Source organism: Bubalus bubalis, chromosome 6 (assembly GCF_019923935.1).
Source record: "Bubalus bubalis isolate 160015118507 breed Murrah chromosome 6, NDDB_SH_1, whole genome shotgun sequence".
Lineage (NCBI taxonomy): Eukaryota > Metazoa > Chordata > Mammalia > Artiodactyla > Bovidae > Bubalus > Bubalus bubalis.
In genome coordinates this window covers 35,705,562-35,723,249 of record NC_059162.1, presented here as the reverse complement: position 1 = coordinate 35,723,249, position 17,688 = coordinate 35,705,562, and the positions used below count along the sequence as shown (strand labels likewise).

The window sequence follows — 17,688 nt, the reverse complement described above, 5'->3', positions numbered from 1 at the left end:
CACTCAATCTGGCTACAGGAAACAGGTGTGAGTTGTGGCTGAAGAGATGGGTGGTATAAAACACCATGCAGGGCCTTCTGAGGTCCTGGTAAAAATTTTGATAGTATACGAAGTGCCATAAATAGCTAACAATGGATCTTAAGTAGGGCAGGACACAGCAGATTACCCTGGAAGCTTCTTGAAAAGCGGACTGATAAGGAGCTGTCAGGGAATGCAGAAGCTAATCAGAGACATGGAAGGCTTACACCAGGGAGGTAAGGGTGAAGACTAAAAGCGAGGGGTCAATTTGCATCTGCAGAGACTGGTGAGAAATTGACTACATGTGGAGGGGAAGGCAAATCTTGACCTTCCATCTAATTATACATGAATAGATGGGATTGGGAGGAAGAGACTATTTGGATAGAAATATCAAAAGAGTTCGGTCTTGAAATTCAATCCATTATATATTAACTGAACATTATTGCATTTAGAAGCTACAGTAATTAAATTCAACTGCAATAGCTCTCTCAGTGCGATATGTCCAGGGCTTCCAACGGTGTCTGGCAACAAGGCAAAGTGCTCAATAAATACTTGGAGAATAAATGCAATTTCCTTTGATAATTACCCCTCTGGTATTCAGAATATCTGAGCAATACCTTTAGATTAAAACAAATTGTATGGGACAAAATATAATTTTCTACTTAAAATGTGAAAACCATATGCACTGCTTTCATAGTCAAACTCCAAAAGGTGAATTTCAAGAAAATGCTCTTGTTTAGTGGACCAGAATTTGAGGAAAATGCTTTGAAACACTGTTCTGTGTGACCTCTGATTATTTACATTTTTCTTTTTGATTCCGTGGCATGTGTGCTTTTTATGGTGAGTGACCTCAAATTCCTTCTGGAAGTAAATGGGGAATAAATTAGAAGGACATACTGTGGCTCAGATTAAATTCGACTGGTGGAGTTTCGTGGATGGAGTTCCACCCCTGCTCCCACCCTACACAGGAGAACACTGCCTTTCCAGGGTTCATCCTGGGAAATGAAACTTGGGGGCTGTCCCCCACAGACGACAATGAAGCCTGGTCCCAGAGCCTCTCCCCAGCTCTGGAATTTCCATACGCCCTCTTCCTTCACTTCTCCTCACTCCCATTAGTCTTAGCATTTGACAGATATATACCGTGGGCTCATGTATTAGCAGACATTACTGGTCCCTATGCCATTTTTCCTTAGATAAGCTATGTGGCACTGTGCCTGGCATATGGCACACAGGGAAGAAATCTTAGATAGTATGGTGATCATGTCATATGCATCTTCCAGGGGGCTTTCCTTATTCAAGGGAGTAAACCTTAATTGCTAGAATTTCAAAAATTGGGTCAAGTCAGAAGAAATTGCTGGCCAAAGCACCTTACCGTTCCCTTCAATTAAACATTACAGAGGCTGGTTCAGAATCTACCATTTTCTACCATATGCAATGCATTTTCCCTCATTCTACTTTTTCTTTAACTTTTCCTTTTAAAAGTCTTCTTATTCTATTATTGAATTCTTTTATATCATATTTTACCCAACTTGGACTTATTTCTGGAACATGTAAGGACACCGTGTGATCCTCTGATTCCTAGTCACAGTGAAAAAAAAAAAGAAAAAAAGAAAGAAACCTGGCTCCAGTTTTAGATAACAGGATTTGAGTCCGGGTGCTTATTTTAGCACTTCCTGGATAAAGAAAATGCTGTGAACTAAGATCCTGAACCCTATTGTAAATGATATAGCATTGAACTTGTACAAATGTGCTGAAATACTCCAGCGATTGCTCGTTTCCTGAGCTACAAAATGAGTATGACAGGGTTGATTAATGTAAATCTAACAGGAGAAAACATTAAAAACATTTGATTTAAGGGATTCGGGGAAAACACGTCCAGAGCTTCCTAACAACTTTTGTTTATCTATTTACTTATTTATGGCTGTGCTAGGTCTTCGTTGCTGTGCACAGTTTCTCTCTAGCTGCCGCGCACAGGCTTTGCACTGCAGCGGCTGCTCTTGAGGTGGAGCACAGCCTCTAGACACTGGGCTCAGTAGGTGTGGTGCACGGGCTCAGTGCCCCACGGCATGTGGGATCTTCCCGGACCAGGGATCGAACCAGTGTCCTCTGTATTGGCAGGTGGATTCTTTACCAGTGCATCACCAAGCCAGTCCAGCTTTCTAACAATATTTTTAATATGGCTATGGGCAGTGTTCACATTCGCACTTACTGACATTATTACGAAAACTAGCTTAAGCTAATAAATACATTTGCCATCCTAATGCACACATAACTAAGTGAAACTGTGTGAGAGAGTGACAGAAAGCCCTTTTGGAAATAAGAATAAATAATGTGTATCAATCAGGCTTTTAAAGATCTAAACGTATTTCTTAGAGTGGGATCCTAAGAACTATAGCTCTCGAACATTATTTGACTCAAAAACTGTTTCACCAATCTCAAGAGCAATCGGCCCTGCTACCACTTCTCACAGGAGAAAAAAAGAAAAAAAGATTTCCTTCTTCCTGCCCTATCCAAGTGGGTCACTGCTGCTTTTCTCTCTGTGAAGTCTTTCTTCCGGAGGTTTGCCAAGTTCTGCTGTGGTCCACTGCGTATTTTAAATGTTGGAAGTGGCTATGGCCAAAGAAGGTCAGAAAATACAACTTCTGAGTGGGCTTGGGGGAGTGCTAGGGAAAGACAGATGCTGCGATTTAGGTCAGCTCTGGGGAGATGATTTGTGTTTACCAGATCCTTACTGTTTATTGGTGTTCGTGCTTTTCTATCATCCTTTTTAATATTCTAAATTAAGAGCAGTATTTTAAACTCCCCAAAGGTGATTTGCAATTTTTTTAAATAAAAATGATCCAATCATCCTATAAACAGCAGAGCTGCCATCTTCTGTAAATAGAATTGGCAAGCATTTCATCAGTCTTAAAATATCACCTCCTTTGATTTCCTGCAACCCCCCACCAGCGCCTCCCTCCCCCAAGTTCCTTAAAACAATACTGCAGAATGCTGTAGGGGGACTTACAGGATCCCTGTTAATGCCAAAGATACTTGAAGAAATGGTCTGCGTCAAGACACAGGCTTGCTGTTTAACATGTATTATCAGGAAGGCTGCAGGGCTTCTTAGTTTTCTTTTATTCTCCATGGCTTACAGAATAAGAGTACTAGAACTTTAGATAATGGGTAAAATAGAAAAATTTGAGCCATAAGCAAAAATTTAAGCCCAGACTTACCTAGATTATTCTACATTTCTGACGGGGCACAAGACAAGCAAGACCTGTCTTACAAAGCTGGGAGCAGGGCCTTCCTGCATAACAAGCTTCAAAAGAGAAGGGAGGAAATAAAATAATGGAACATTCTGATGCTCAAATAAAATCCTAATTTTATTTTGCTTAATTTTAATTCACATGCCATATGCGGCATAATCTCTGCTTAAGGAAGCCCTCAACTTTGAGCAATTCTCAAGAAAAGGTATCATCTGCATGGGCAGCCAGGGATACTCTGAAATGCAAATAGTCACGATGGATGTTTAATTACATTGCTGAGGTGCTTGGATGACACACAATAACGACTTCCACCCAGCTTCCCTGTGTGTGATGCAGCCATCTTGCTTGTGGTAGGACAATTTAAACCTCTCCAAACCCTTCCTGCATGTATACACCTTTAAGGCAGGGACTGAGAGTCGCCTACCAGTACCCACTTCTTACTTTCATAATAGGAGAACCTTGGTTCATAGCCAAGCATACTCCTGCTCAGAATGAAGACTGCATTTTCTTTTTCTTTTAGTTTTTCTTTTTTTTTTATTTAAATTTATTTATTTTAATATATATGGAATTTAGAAAGATGGTAACGATAACCCTGTATGCAAGACAGCAAAAGAGACACAGATGTATAGAACAGTCATTGGGACTCTGTGGAAGACTGCATTTTCTAGACTCCCTTGTCAGATACGGCCACAAGACTAAGTTCTGGTCAGTATTATGTAACAAAAGTTTGTGGTGCTTCTTCACAGGATCCTTGAAAGTGGGGACCCTTGAAAGTGGGGATCACCTTTTGCTGCCTAGAATGTAGATTTTATAGCTGGAGCTCCAGCTATCTTGGACAACAAGGTGCGAATATTGAGGACAAAAGCCATGCAGACAATGGCAGAGCAGGAAGATCTGAGCCTGGCTTCCCGACAGTACCCAGAGAGCCAGTCTGGGTACTGCCTACCTATCCCAGATTCCCTTCCAGGAAAAACAGAGATAAGCATCTGTCTTGTTGAGGCTCCTGTATCCAGAGTTTAGCTGTCTGATTTACAGCAAGTGAACAAAATATTAAGTGATACACTTATCAATACAGTCCAAGGAGCCTGCCGACCCTGGATAACAAATTTAACTTTTCTCCTCTGCAGAAATTCCTTCACTCATGTAAAGATTAAACAAGCAGAACCCATAAGAAAATACCAGCGTAGCATCCTTCCTACAAGAGCAAAGGGGCGTTAAGGTCAACTCTGCCTTTGCACATAATCAGCAACCCCACATCCGGTCACCCCAGTCCCAACTGCTCAAGTCCAAATACTGCCTATCACTTGAAACCTCTCTAAAACAGCACAGTTGGTTATGATGTAGCCCACAGCTCATCAGAGAATGGGCGGAGGTCACCAACTACATCACTTGCGCTCCGAACCAGAGAGGTCCCTATACAATAGTCATTTTATGGATGCATGCAAATACTAAGCTCTTTTAATTACTATAATCAATAACAATACATTAAAAAAAAAACTATAATAGTATACTGAAAGATGTATTCTGATATTGTAAGTCCCTAGGGGAACAGGGATATGAAATACAAAGCAATATTAAATAACAGTGATAACAACAGATAATGCTTGCTATTCACACCATATCCTGCTGTTGTACTCTCTGCCACCATACTGCTTGACACATAGTATCTGGAATTCAAAATATCATTATTCTTATTTTACCAAGGAGGAAACTGAGGCTCTGAGAGGTTAAATAAATTGGCTAAGACTATGCAGCCAGTTCCTGACAAGGGTTATTGCTGAACCCAGAATTGCCTATAAGGTTAAAATTATTTTAGCTGCACAGTCTTATCTTTCAGAATTTTAGAGATAATAATCCAAGGAAAATTTCTATTTTTCTCACTTAAGAACTGCAATAAAATATTCTAATCTTATCTCCATTTTATATCAATATAAGCATTTCCAAAAACAAAGGAAAGGAAAAAGCAAACAAAAAATCCAATAGAATTTGTCTGCAAAAGGTAAATTATGTTAGAATACAAATGAAGCAAATCACAAAAGTGCTTTTCCTTAATTTCACCTTCTGCTACCAGTTTCAATTTCAGGGTGACCTATATGTTTCCATAACAAGGGTCATTATACACCTTTTAATCCATGAACCTCAAAACTGAAAGAAAACTCCTATAATGACATATTCTTGTATAATTACATCTCTGTATGCCATTCCCTTTGAAACAGGTCTGATTTGTTTCCTACCTCTTTGTTGAGTCTCCACTTTAATAAAAGGAAAAAGCACTGAGAGAAATTAGGCCCTGAAAGCATTCATTGAATATGTCAAGCAATTTACCCAGAATGCAAAAAAGAAATGTTAAAAACAAACAGGAGGAACAAACTAATCTGTTTAAAATGAGATTTTTTATGTATGAATATGTGTGTGTGTGTGTATCTGGGGGTATTTCTACTTAAAGATACATACAAAACATGGCAATTACATTAAAAGTTTATTGGTAGAATAATTAAAATTTTTAGAAGCTGCTGAAAGCTAAGGAATCAAAATACACCCCTGAGAAGAAAGTCAAACAGAAGGCTGGAGCTCCCTCTTTCTTTTTTTTGAAGAAATTCACCAAGACATCTCTCCTAGGAGACCAAAGTTCTCCAGCTGACAGCCCAGTAGCATAGCGCTCACGATCAGTGTTTTCACAACCTCTGTACACATGCTACAAACATAGTACATTTATCGGTAGCTCATTGTTCATAAGAGACTTATGCAGTAGAAAAAAAGCACTTTTAAAAGTAGAAATACTCACAAAGCCATTTCAAACTGTTCCAGCCATTTTTTCTTTAAATCTTTTGTTTTGCAATAAAATTCTAACCCATTTTGTCCTTGGATATGGATGAGGTAGAAGCCATAAGACCACTGTTAAAATTAATATTCCTCAGGTTAATAGATATCATTCATTAATAACATTGTGTTTTTCAAATCACTAAAATACCACCATAATCATCCACAAAACCTCTTATAAGATTATCATCAAACTGTGAACAGTCAAGATTACTGTAGTCAACTTCTTATCTATAACAATTGCTATGCCAAGTGCATTCTGTTGCCATGTTCATCGAGGCATTAGAGAGGATCATATCACCTGTGGCACTGTCTAATTATTTCTCAAAGAAGCTTGTCTCTAATTAATCTCTAGAAACAAAAAGACCCGGATCAATGAGCCACCTCTCACATTACTATAGCTCAGTTGGTAAAGAATCCACCTGCAATGCAGGAGACCCTGGTTTGATTCCTGGGTCAGGAAGATTCCCTGGAGAAGGGATAGGCTACCCACTCCAATATTCTTGGGCTTCCCTTGTGACTCAGCTGGTAAAGAATCCACTTGCAATGCGGGTGACCTGGGTTCGATCCCTGGGTTGGAAAGATCCCCTGAGGAAGGGAAAGGCTACCCGCTCCAGTATTCTGGCCTGGAGAATTCCACAGACTGTATAGCCCATGGGGTCACAAAGAGTCGGACACGACCAGGTGACTTTCTTTTTCACATTACGGTATTAGCATACGTTCCTTGAATAGTCAAAGTTAAGAGTAAATTACAGTTGTGCATTTCCAAGAATTTACCTTTTTATTTTCTTTATCAGTTGTAGGATTGTTGGCTATTTTGTACTGCTGAAGATCTATTATTTCCTTCATTTCATAGTTATCACCTTTCCTTTTACATACAATCACTGCCAAATCAAATAAGAAGATATGCCTGAAAGAAAGAGGGCAAGAGAGATTGATTTATTTAAATAGCTTGGAAGAATGTGTGTTAATTCTTCCCAGGTAAAGTTTAATTTATCCCGTGAGTTAAAGACAAAGACAATGCTGCACACTGAAAGAATGAGCCACGTGTCCTGGCACTGCCCTTTACTAAATGAATAACCCTGCTGTACCTCAGTTTCCACAGTTAGAAAACAGGCAAAATTATAACAAGAATAATATGCACACTGCAGGGTTGCTGCCAGGAACAATTAAGTCATAAAGCACTGTTCATGAACCAGTACTTTTTTCTTCCAGTTTAAAAGATAAACACCCATGGGAAAATATTAATGGCAACAATTAGTGGTTAACGTCTACCCTTGTTATTAGATGTGGGCTAGACTGCCTTGAGAAGCATTCATCCCTTCCACAAAGATGGCTCACTTAATTTAAATCCCCAGGACCATCTCCTGAGGTAGGTATCATCACCGTCATTTTATTGAGGAGGAAGCCGAGGCTCGGAGAAGTTGGGTAACTTTCTCAGGATCACACTGTTAGTGGCTGCAAAGCAGGACTCACTCTTGGGTCTACTTGTGGAACCTGTGCTTTGCCCTGAATACTGCTCCTATGCTTTAACGCACAACTTGAAACACAAACTGAGTGGTGCACGACCCTAATGTGAGCTACAGAAATCATGCTTAAATTTACACCTTGATATTTCTCTTCTATCTTACGAAAAGCAATGTAATTGAGGGCGAAAACAAATCTTATAAATCCTATCATCCAATACCAACACTTGTATCTTTTTGAAAACTCTCAGTCAATGATTAACACATATACATTGTGATAATGAGACATTCACACAGCCTTATTACTTGCATCACTTTCAAAGACTATTTTCTGGGACAGGCTAAAAGGATGTGTCTCTCCTGAGACCTACCTTTAGAGCCTGGGTGTCAAGGTGGATGCAAGAGTGATGCTGCCCCCTACTGGTCAACTTTCTATTCTCCTAAAGTTCCAGAAAATGGCCATTTCAACCAAATACATCAGTTTAACAACCACATACATATAGATAATTAGGGACACCGGGCAAGCTGACTAATCTTTAAGGAACACACCTACATATTTCCCTCAAGAAAATCTCACTTAAATGGCCCTTATTTGGACCTCATTCTTAAGACATGTTGTATTACTTTTAGTTCTTTTATAATGCATACCAAAAAGTAAAATTAAACAATTGTGTTTTTATGGTATCTATTATTATTTTATTGCTACTCTCATTTTAATGTGTACTTTTTTACTCTAGCTGACATTCTAGATTTTTCTTTTCCTTCTGAAGAACTCAAACTTAGGGAAATCAACAGATACCAGAACAAAGAAGGGAATACCTAACATGTCCATAGAAATTAAAAAGCAATAGATTGGTCTCTTCCCTTATTTTTATTCCTTTATTTCACTCCTTTATCCTAAAGGAAATGTCCTTAAGATTTTCTCAATCTCCCGATACTAATAACTGTTTTCTAAATAAGTACTGATCCTTCTCACCTTTCTTGTTTTGTATGTTTGTCTAGAGTGGTTATTCGAATTTCACCATCTCCCTGAGGTCGTCCAAAAAGCAAAACAGGTTGGTTCTAAAATAGAAAATGTACATGTCTCAGTTTTTCATAATCACATAAAGACAGAAATAAATATTAGTGAGGTTATTTTCTAGGCACAACTTCCTTAGAGCAAATTTTATCATTTTACCTTTTTAGCGCATTTACTCTAAAAAGCTCAGGTCTGTATGATACACTTTCAAAAACAACCTGTCCATGTTCATCCCAGCAGGCATATTGAAGACATTAATTAATTTTACTTACAACCCTAATGGAGAAGTTAGCTACCAAAAGAGAGAATTAACTGGAATAATGCAAATCACAAGAAAGTTATAACTGATACTTACTGAGCATCCAGTGTGTGCTAGCCAGTGGAATGGAATACGTACAGGACAGAATGATATAGACCCTGCCCTCATGAAACATACTGCCCACGGGGTGACAAATATTAACCGAAGTATATAATCACAAACGTGTGATTGCATGAAGGAAGAGCAGAAGCATGCGTAGCTGGAGGACCTAATGTGGTCTAGGGAGTCAAGGATGGCTTCCGTGAGGCTAAGATCTCAAAAATGAAAAGGCCTGACTTAATGATTAAAAATAATAAGCCATTTCCCCAGAGGCAGACAATAAGAAGTTTTAAGTATTTATGAGCGCCTAATCTACAAGGTGCTAAAGGATAAAAGAACTGACTGAAAATATCAATAACATCAATGAGAGATTACATTCTAATAAAAAAGATATGTAATTAACTGTACTACAAAAAAGTATAAAGATTAATGCTTCCTATGAAAATTCCAGGTTTTTTTTTTTTTTTTTTTGCAGGAACAGAAAATTCCATCTTAAAATTCATATGAAATCACAAAGGATCCTTAATATGTAAAACAATCATAAAATCCTAAAAAAGGTCAAAGTTAGGGTCTCATACTTCCTGATTTCAAAACTTACTACAAAACTATGGTAATCCAAACAGTGTGGAACTGGCCTAAACACAGACATCTAAACCAACGTAATACAACAGAACGTCCAGAAATAAGGCCTCATATAAAGGTCAAATGATTTTTGACAAAAGTGCCAACACCATTTGGTGGGGGATAGGAGAGCCTTTTCGACGAACAGTGCTGGGGAAACTGGATACGCACAGGCAGAAGAATGAAGTCAGGCCCTTATGCTGTTTTCAAAAGCTAACTCAAAATGAATCAAAGAGCTAAAAATACAAGACTTAAAGAAGAAAACATAGGGGACAAGGTTTATGACATTGGATTTAGTAACGACTTCTTAGGACACCAGAGGCACAGGCAACAAAAGGAAAGGTGGACTTCATCAAAATTTAAAATTTTGTGCAAATAACACTATTAACAGAGTAAAAAGACAACCCACAGAATGGGAGAAAATATTTACAAACAAAAGTGTGGTTAAGTATTGATATCCAATAATTCATAAAGACAGAAAGTAGAATGGTGATTGCCTGAGGCTGGGAGGAAGGCCAGGATGAAGAACTAGTGTACAATTTAAAAGGGCAAATTTAATATATTTTACCACAATGAAAACAGCTATCTGGGCAATGTGCTATAGAATTACAAAGAAAGGGGGAAATGGCAGATTAGGGAGAGAATCTTTTTTTTTTTTTAAATTGGACATCAAAGAAATTTGATAAGAAATTATGAAAAAAGATATTCTGGGCTTTGACAACATTATAATAAAGGCCTAACTATAACAATGTACGGCAGGGACTTCTCAGGCAGTCCAGTGGTTAAGACTCCACCCTTCCAATACAGGTGGCACAAGTTCAATTCCTGGTCGGGAACTATTAATAAGATCCCACATGCCGTGTCACCACACACACAAGAAATGAAACCAAAAACAAGGCAGGGCAAATCGGAGACCTTACAATGCAGCAGGACAGCTGTAACGTAAAGTATGTGGGCCGTTATTAGCTGGGTAAGTTTAGGAATACAGATTAAGGCCAAATCATTGAGGACCTTAAATATCCATGTTAAGGAATGTTGACTGAATCCTGAAGGTAACAAAATCCTGACAAGTTTGGGAAAGCAAGCGAATGGAGAAATCCACATTTTGGAAACACAGCTAGGTGAAGAGGTAGTTAGAGACTACTGTGATTGGAAAGGTGGCAGATGGAGTCCTGAAAAGGGGAAAGGGCTGTATGTGTGGAAAGAAAGACACAGACCAAAGCTGTTTCAGAGAAAGAAGCAATAAAACTGCCCCACCAAGGAATGTATCTTAAATCCACTCATTTATCTGTTTTCTCTACCCACAGCCTTAACCAGACTTCCATCATCTCTCTCTTGAAACCACCTCAACAACTTGCTGACTGGTCTGCCTGATGAAAGAGTTTTCTTGACACATAAATCAGACTGCAAAACCCTCTGGTAAGAGCCTTTCACTAGCTTCCTGCTGCAATCCCTGAGAGCCTTGTCCTCCAAGGCTGCGGGGTGCAGTTCTCCGGTCCTCCTCCGTCACTTCAGGGCCCATCCTTCTTCCTTTCACTCTCAATTTCCAGCCTCTCTTGTCTTGCAGCAGCTTCTTTTTTGTAATTTTTACTTTTTGGCTATGCCACACAGCATGTGGGGTCTTAGTTCCCCACCCCCTGTATTGAAGGACTGAACCCGTACCCTCTCTAGTGGAAGCACCGAGTCTTAACCACTGGACCACCAGGAAGTCTCCTGGCTCTTGCCCATTTCTGGGCATTTCACTTGCTATGGCTCCTGCCTGGAATCCTCTCTGTACAGACCTTCATGCCACTGGCTTCTCATCCTTCATGCTCAAATGAGAAATGCCTCAGAAGGACTTTTCCTGAGCATCTTATCTAAACTAGGACTCCCCTCACTAGCGTCTGTTGCAGCAACCTGTTCACAGCATTCATCTCAATAGAGCAGTTGTAAACTCTCTTTTTACTGTCTCTTCACCCATGAGATCATGTTGCTCATAGTTATAGCCCCAGCCCCAAGCAAAACATCTGGCACACAGCAGTCACCCGGTAAATATACATTAAAATGAATATATTAACAGGGCTCTACCATGAGTATGTATGGGGGTGAGGATAAGAAGAGAAAAAAATGGATCCAGTGTTTAGAGTTGGGACTACTAGGGGCAGAGGTATCACAACGTGATTAGGGACAAGCGATGGCAGAAGGTCCCTGGATAGCAATGTGTCACAGCTGCCACTGAACATTCATCCCTGTGGACTCTGTCAAACAGAAGTCAGAAAAAACCTAGAATAACAGAAACTTGAAGGTAAATTATTTTTTCTTCAAAAACAACTCCTAGAATGTCCCCCAAGCTGTGGGTTAGAGAAGCTGGATGGAATGATAATTACGTACCAAATTTTCTATAGATAGCTGAAACTGTTTAATTTCACGAAGGGTCTCATTATCTCTTTTCACTTCATTCACATATTGTGCCAAGTCCTAAAGAATAAAGAGAAGGGGAGAAAAAGAAGGCACGATAAGATCAGACAAGAGATGAACACTGTTTGAAAAGAAACACATCATTAATTTCATTAGTGATAAAAGTTACCGCCATAACTTTTCAACGACAATGAAATGAAAGCCCAGTCAATCAAAGCTGCATCTCTAAAGCAATTTAAAACCGTCTGGAGTACAGCTGGGAAGACTGAAGCCCTGTGCTTTACCACACCCTTGAGGAGAGGGAAGATCAAACACTAAACAAACAAAATACGCTGCCATGCGGAACAACAATGCGGAACAACAAAAAGGAAACGGGGTCGGGAGCATGTAAATTTCAAACGCTGACCTTGAGGGAGTCACACTTGTACTTGGGTTAGAATGAGGACAATCATGAAGGATTAGACAGGACAGAAAAGTAACTAAAAGTGGGACAATGAATCCAGCAAGGCTGTTGTCTGTAACCAATTAAGTGTCTTAGTTCTGGGGAGCATTTAGTCAGTGGTGCCAGGTCAATTTCAAAGAGTTAATAAAGGGGAAGGAAAGAAGAGGAGAGAAACCAGGGAGGGAGAAAAGGAACGAAAGAGCACAAACAACTCTGGCCTTGCTTTTCCACGCGCCTTTACCTATTTTGAAACATCTTTTCTCATATTTGAGGAAACATTAGCTAATCTTTCCATACTGTAACCAGCTATTTTTATTATAGGTGCTCCAGATTTTTCCTGTTTTCTGGGTTCTTTTTCTTTTTTCCCCTACCCTCTTATATTCATCGGCAACAGCAGGAACAGAACTCACACAAAAAGCAGTTCCTAACTTTGTTCTAAATGAAAGCCCGATTTTTCATAGAAAATCTCTGTAAGAGATTTCTTTAAAAAACTGGAAACTTGGTATCACTTTTTTAATAATAATAAATAATCGTGAGCTGCTTCCTGGCATGGTATTCAAGTCAGCTAAACTGCAGAGCTAACACTGAGATTTGCACAGGGACACGGGTAAGCATTATGCGTTGCTTTGAGTAGAGTCATGTTGGCATTTTGTCTCCAGAACAAATACTTGGGTATGTTGTAAGCTGGGGCAAATATTATTTCTTGCAAAGTCTAAGTCCAGCATAGCATGGAAATTGGGGTTTTATGCATTGCCCACCATGTTCAAAATGTCTGCCTTTATCTACTTGTATCGAGATTTCTTAATTTTCAGATTTACCAGAAATAGAAATCCAGATTGATCTACTTTACTGACGTACAGCATCCATGAAGATAAACCTGGCAGACGTCCTCACTTGAGGAAAACAAGTCACACCAGTGTTCTGTAGTCATTAGCTAAACTGCTGCTTGCATAAGTCAACAGTTTTCTACCAGTAGCCATAAAAAGAATGTGAAATAAAACCTTTCTATTTAGTCATTCCTGGTGATTATGGAAGGGGACATGCTTTCATAAATAACAAGTTATTTTAATATACCTCTTGGTTTTAGTTTTTGTCCAATAATTAAATCCATACAAGGATATCAATTTCAGTTAAAAATATCCAGCTCTCCCCACTAACAATAAAACTACATAAATACTTATAGATATTATAATTCCTATTAGCATATCATACATATGTATTAGCAGTTTGTAGTCACTGCTTTCCAGTAAGAATGAGAAATACAAACAAGTTAATGATGCATTCCTCTTACCTTCATTGCATCAAGAGCCAGTTTCAGATTTGCCTTCTCCATAGGATCAGTGGTATGTTTGACCAGCTCCTATTTGGAAGATACGGTTTAGTACTACTTTCATCAAATTAAAACAAAAACTAAAGAAAACATTTTACAAATAAACCATTTTATCATTATTTGCATCATAAAGTGATAAATCTGACATACCCAGGCTCTGTTTTCATCATAAATTTCAAACTGTAAGAAGATCAACTAGACATCAGAAGAACACGAGATGACGGTCAGAAAGTTTTCCTTTCAAAGTTGAACTTGCCAAATATCAAAACTAATACAATTATGTAAAATTTAAAAATAAAATAAAAAAAAAAAAAACAAAAACAAAGTTGAACTTGAATTCTATCCCCCACTATCACAATAACACTCTTGCCAGATGTTAGGAAAGATCCACTCCTGACAACTGACAGATGCTTTTCATTCATCATCAAACTTGCCTTCATTACTATTTTTAATTCTGATGGCTATTATGTCTCAGGGGCATTAAGCTCTTCTGTTTGCTGCTATTACTGTTACTTGTTCAGTTCAGTTCAGTTCAGTTCAGTCGCTCAGTCGTGTCCGACTCTTTGTGACCCCATGAACCGCAGCACGCCAGGCCTCCCTGTCCATCACCAACTCCCGGAGTTCACTCAAACTCATGCCCATTGAGTTGGTGATGCCATCCAGCCATCTCATCCTCTGTCGTCCCCTTCTCCTCCTGCCCCCAATCCCTCCCAGCATCAGAGTCTTTTCCAATGAGTCAACTCTTCGCATGAGGTGGCCAAAGTACTGGAGTTTCAGCTTCAGCATCCTGTTACTTGTTAGTTCATCTTAAATGTCAGCCTATTCATCAGTCTTTCAACTTTCTTCTTTCTTTGTCTGCACCTTAGAAATCAGTTATTATTCCTTAGATTTTCACCTTGGTCTTTTGTTATTCTTACTTTACATACTCTATGAATTCTATCACAACCATTGCCATCGCATCACCTACTACCTAGTGGGACTGTTCACTCTCAAACGAATGTGCTCAATCCAGAATTCACACCTGAGTCCCAGACTCAAATGTCCTATTAAATAGTTCTACTTGGTATCTCACAAGACCCTCAAGTCTAGCATGTCCAAATGTAATGAACCTTCACCCACATTCCTACTCTTGTTCCTGTTTATATTTTACTGAATGATGGCACCTTTATTACTTAAGCCAAAACCTAACAGGTACCCCTGACTCTTCCCTCTCTCTCTCTCACTATGTTCTGTTGATGCTAACTTTATCCTTCTCCTTGCAACCACCCCCACTGCCACTACCTTGGTTCAAGTCACTGCTCTTTTTCAAACAGGCTTCTGTTTCATCTTCCACCTTGCAGTCTTTCCTCACTACTCTATTCACTATTGACTATTCTATTATTTCCTTGCTAATCTATTCACTCTACTGACATCAGAGTTGAATCTCTAAATGTAAGTTAGATCCTGTTATTTGAACTTCTGGGAAACCCACAAAAGCTTCAGGCTGTCATCCATTCTTCATAGATGCCTCATGATATGAATTCTGCAAACCTCTCTCAACTTCTTTCCTCACTTCCATTCAAACAACCTATGTCCTATTTCCACTAAATTAATTGCAATTCTCAAAACACGTTCTAATATCTGATCCCATTAGGCATGGTGTTTTCTCTCCTCTAAAGCCCTTTCTCTCTAATCCACCTGTCAAACCGTTATTCTTCCTTCAAAGCTCAACTCAAGAATAGCTCCTCTGTGAAGCTTTCTATGACAGAGGCCTCTATTCAAGCCATAATTAACTAGGTCTTTATTTGTACCACCTTTGTACCTTTGGCATACTTATCACATTGTATTGTATTTGGCAAATTACTTTTTATTTTCCCTATCTAAACAGTGAGATTTGTCAGTGTGAGGAGGGCAGTTTTATATTGTTGAGAGTCTCACACTATAATGTGGAACATGGAAGCCATTCAGAAGTCTTTGCTGAATTCAAAACCATTAGTGTTTCTAGTAAACAGAACCTATAAACATCAAATCTGTTAAGTATAATAAACTTGTTACACTTACATTCATTTCTATTTTTGTTTTTCCTCTATTAAATAATAAAAGTAAAGTATGCTCAAAGTTTCAAATCCCACTATAAAATATTTTAATTTTATAAATCTGTGATTGCAAATCATAAGGCATTTCAAAAATTATTTACCCACTAAAACACAGTAGTAAGTAGAAAATGTTCAATTCACACCACATGTACTCAACATATTTCTAAACAGTAGACAAACTAATTCTACTCTACATTATTTTGAGATGGAAAAACATTTCTAGAATTTTTATCTAAGTGTGGTATCCCAGATAAAACTTTCCCTACTTAAAAAAAACCATCATGGAACTAAATATACTTTTGAAATTTAAAATATCAAACAACCCAAGAGAAGTTAAGGGAAAAAAAAGTTTGCTGATTTTCTAAAAGGTATGGTCATATTTTATACTTTTATGTCTAAAATCTTTTAAGTGACCAAAATAGGTATTTCTTGAAAACTGTACCTTTTAAATTCTTCAATCAATATTTGACTCTCCCAAAGTTACAAAATAAATTATCATTTTCTTCTGTGATATGTTTTTAGTTTCATGATATCTCAGAAACTGACTGCCTAAGTCTTCCTTATTATTTTTTCATAAAATGCAATTTGATTAAGTTTCTTTGAGTTTAGGTCTCATAAATGTTTTAATGCATTTTTAAGGAATAATCAGGGTTGGAATTTTTCTGATTTCTGAGTAGAACAAAAATAGAAATGACTAATAATTTTTCAGCTACAGTTCAAGAAATTTAATATACAAGATGTATAAAGCACAGCAAATTCAGAATTATATTCACATACAGGTAGTAGATCTTTTTAAAATGACATTTCACAAGCATCAGCAGAGATGACAGACTAATACAGTAAGACATTTCTTTGGAGCAGAACTAATGAGTCTCCTGGTACAGCTATCAAATTAAATTTATAAGACTCTCCACCCTCATTAGAGAACTAACCGTGGAAACCATAAGCTTTGGGGTTATAACAAGAATCACTTCAAAATAAATGTAGTTTTATTATAATTTAGTATAGCAGAAAGCAACACAGAATGTGACACAATTCTCTTTCATTTATGGTTATAAGGCACAAGTTCTAACACAATTAACCTGCCAAAACTCAAGTGTATCACAACATTGAGATTCTAATCAACGATTATTGATAACGACAGAAGACTTGGTTGTTGAAGGCATATTTGTATTTGTTTTGCGTGTTTTTTAATTTAAAAAAATTTTTGGAGCCACTTCTGTTTGCAAGACATAAAACATAGCTTTATGAAAGATACAGAATTACCTTCACACAAAAGGAGGAAAAATTTTCCAGCTGTTCTATTATTTCCCATTTAGCCATCCTCATAATTGAAAAACGTAAGGGGAAAGGGCTCCAAATATCACGTTTCTGAGCATAATTGATGCTTCATTAATGTTTGGTTGAATTAATGAATGAACAAACAATTTTAAGTTACATACCTGAAGGAGAAGGTGATACTTCAGAACACGCTGCATAGGAACCACAAGCAAATCTCGAAGAGTAAATTTCCCATTGTTTGCTCTTTTAGAACATTCCTAATGAAATACATTTTTTTAATTTAACTTTGTTAGTTTTACCAAAGGAAGTCATAATACAAACATTAAAAGATGCAAAAGCCATAAGCAAAACTGCTATTATACAATAAATATTTTGCTCTTTTCCTTAATGATCCCCCTTTTTTAAAAACAGGAAGTATCATCAAAGAAAAACCAAAACAAACAAACAAAACTTGCAGGATTTCAGCTCTAAATAAGAATATATACATAGACCTATTCTACACATGAAAATTATTTTCTCTAGTGGTCCTTCAGCATCTTCTTCCACTTAGCACTTAACCTTTCATCAGTCTCTCCAAGCAGGCCTATGGACCAGGAATCAAGAACAAGTCCCAT

General features: G+C 38.0%; 1 protein-coding gene across 9 annotated transcripts in view; it reads right to left on the bottom strand.

Moving 5' to 3' along the window:
- Positions 1–17,688, bottom strand: part of VAV3 (vav guanine nucleotide exchange factor 3) — a 643,747-nt gene that overhangs the window by 196,110 nt on the left and 429,949 nt on the right. For all 9 annotated transcript variants that reach the window (XM_044944623.2, XM_044944624.2, XM_044944626.2 and 6 more), the window contains 6 exons: positions 17,236–17,331; positions 13,680–13,748; positions 11,920–12,006; positions 8,529–8,614; positions 6,864–6,996; positions 6,052–6,161 (listed from right to left, as the gene is read on the bottom strand). In XM_044944623.2, coding sequence (XP_044800558.1) covers positions 6,052–6,161; positions 6,864–6,996; positions 8,529–8,614; positions 11,920–12,006; positions 13,680–13,748; positions 17,236–17,331 — 581 coding nt within the window. The remainder of the gene's footprint in view (positions 1–6,051; positions 6,162–6,863; positions 6,997–8,528; positions 8,615–11,919; positions 12,007–13,679; positions 13,749–17,235; positions 17,332–17,688) is intronic.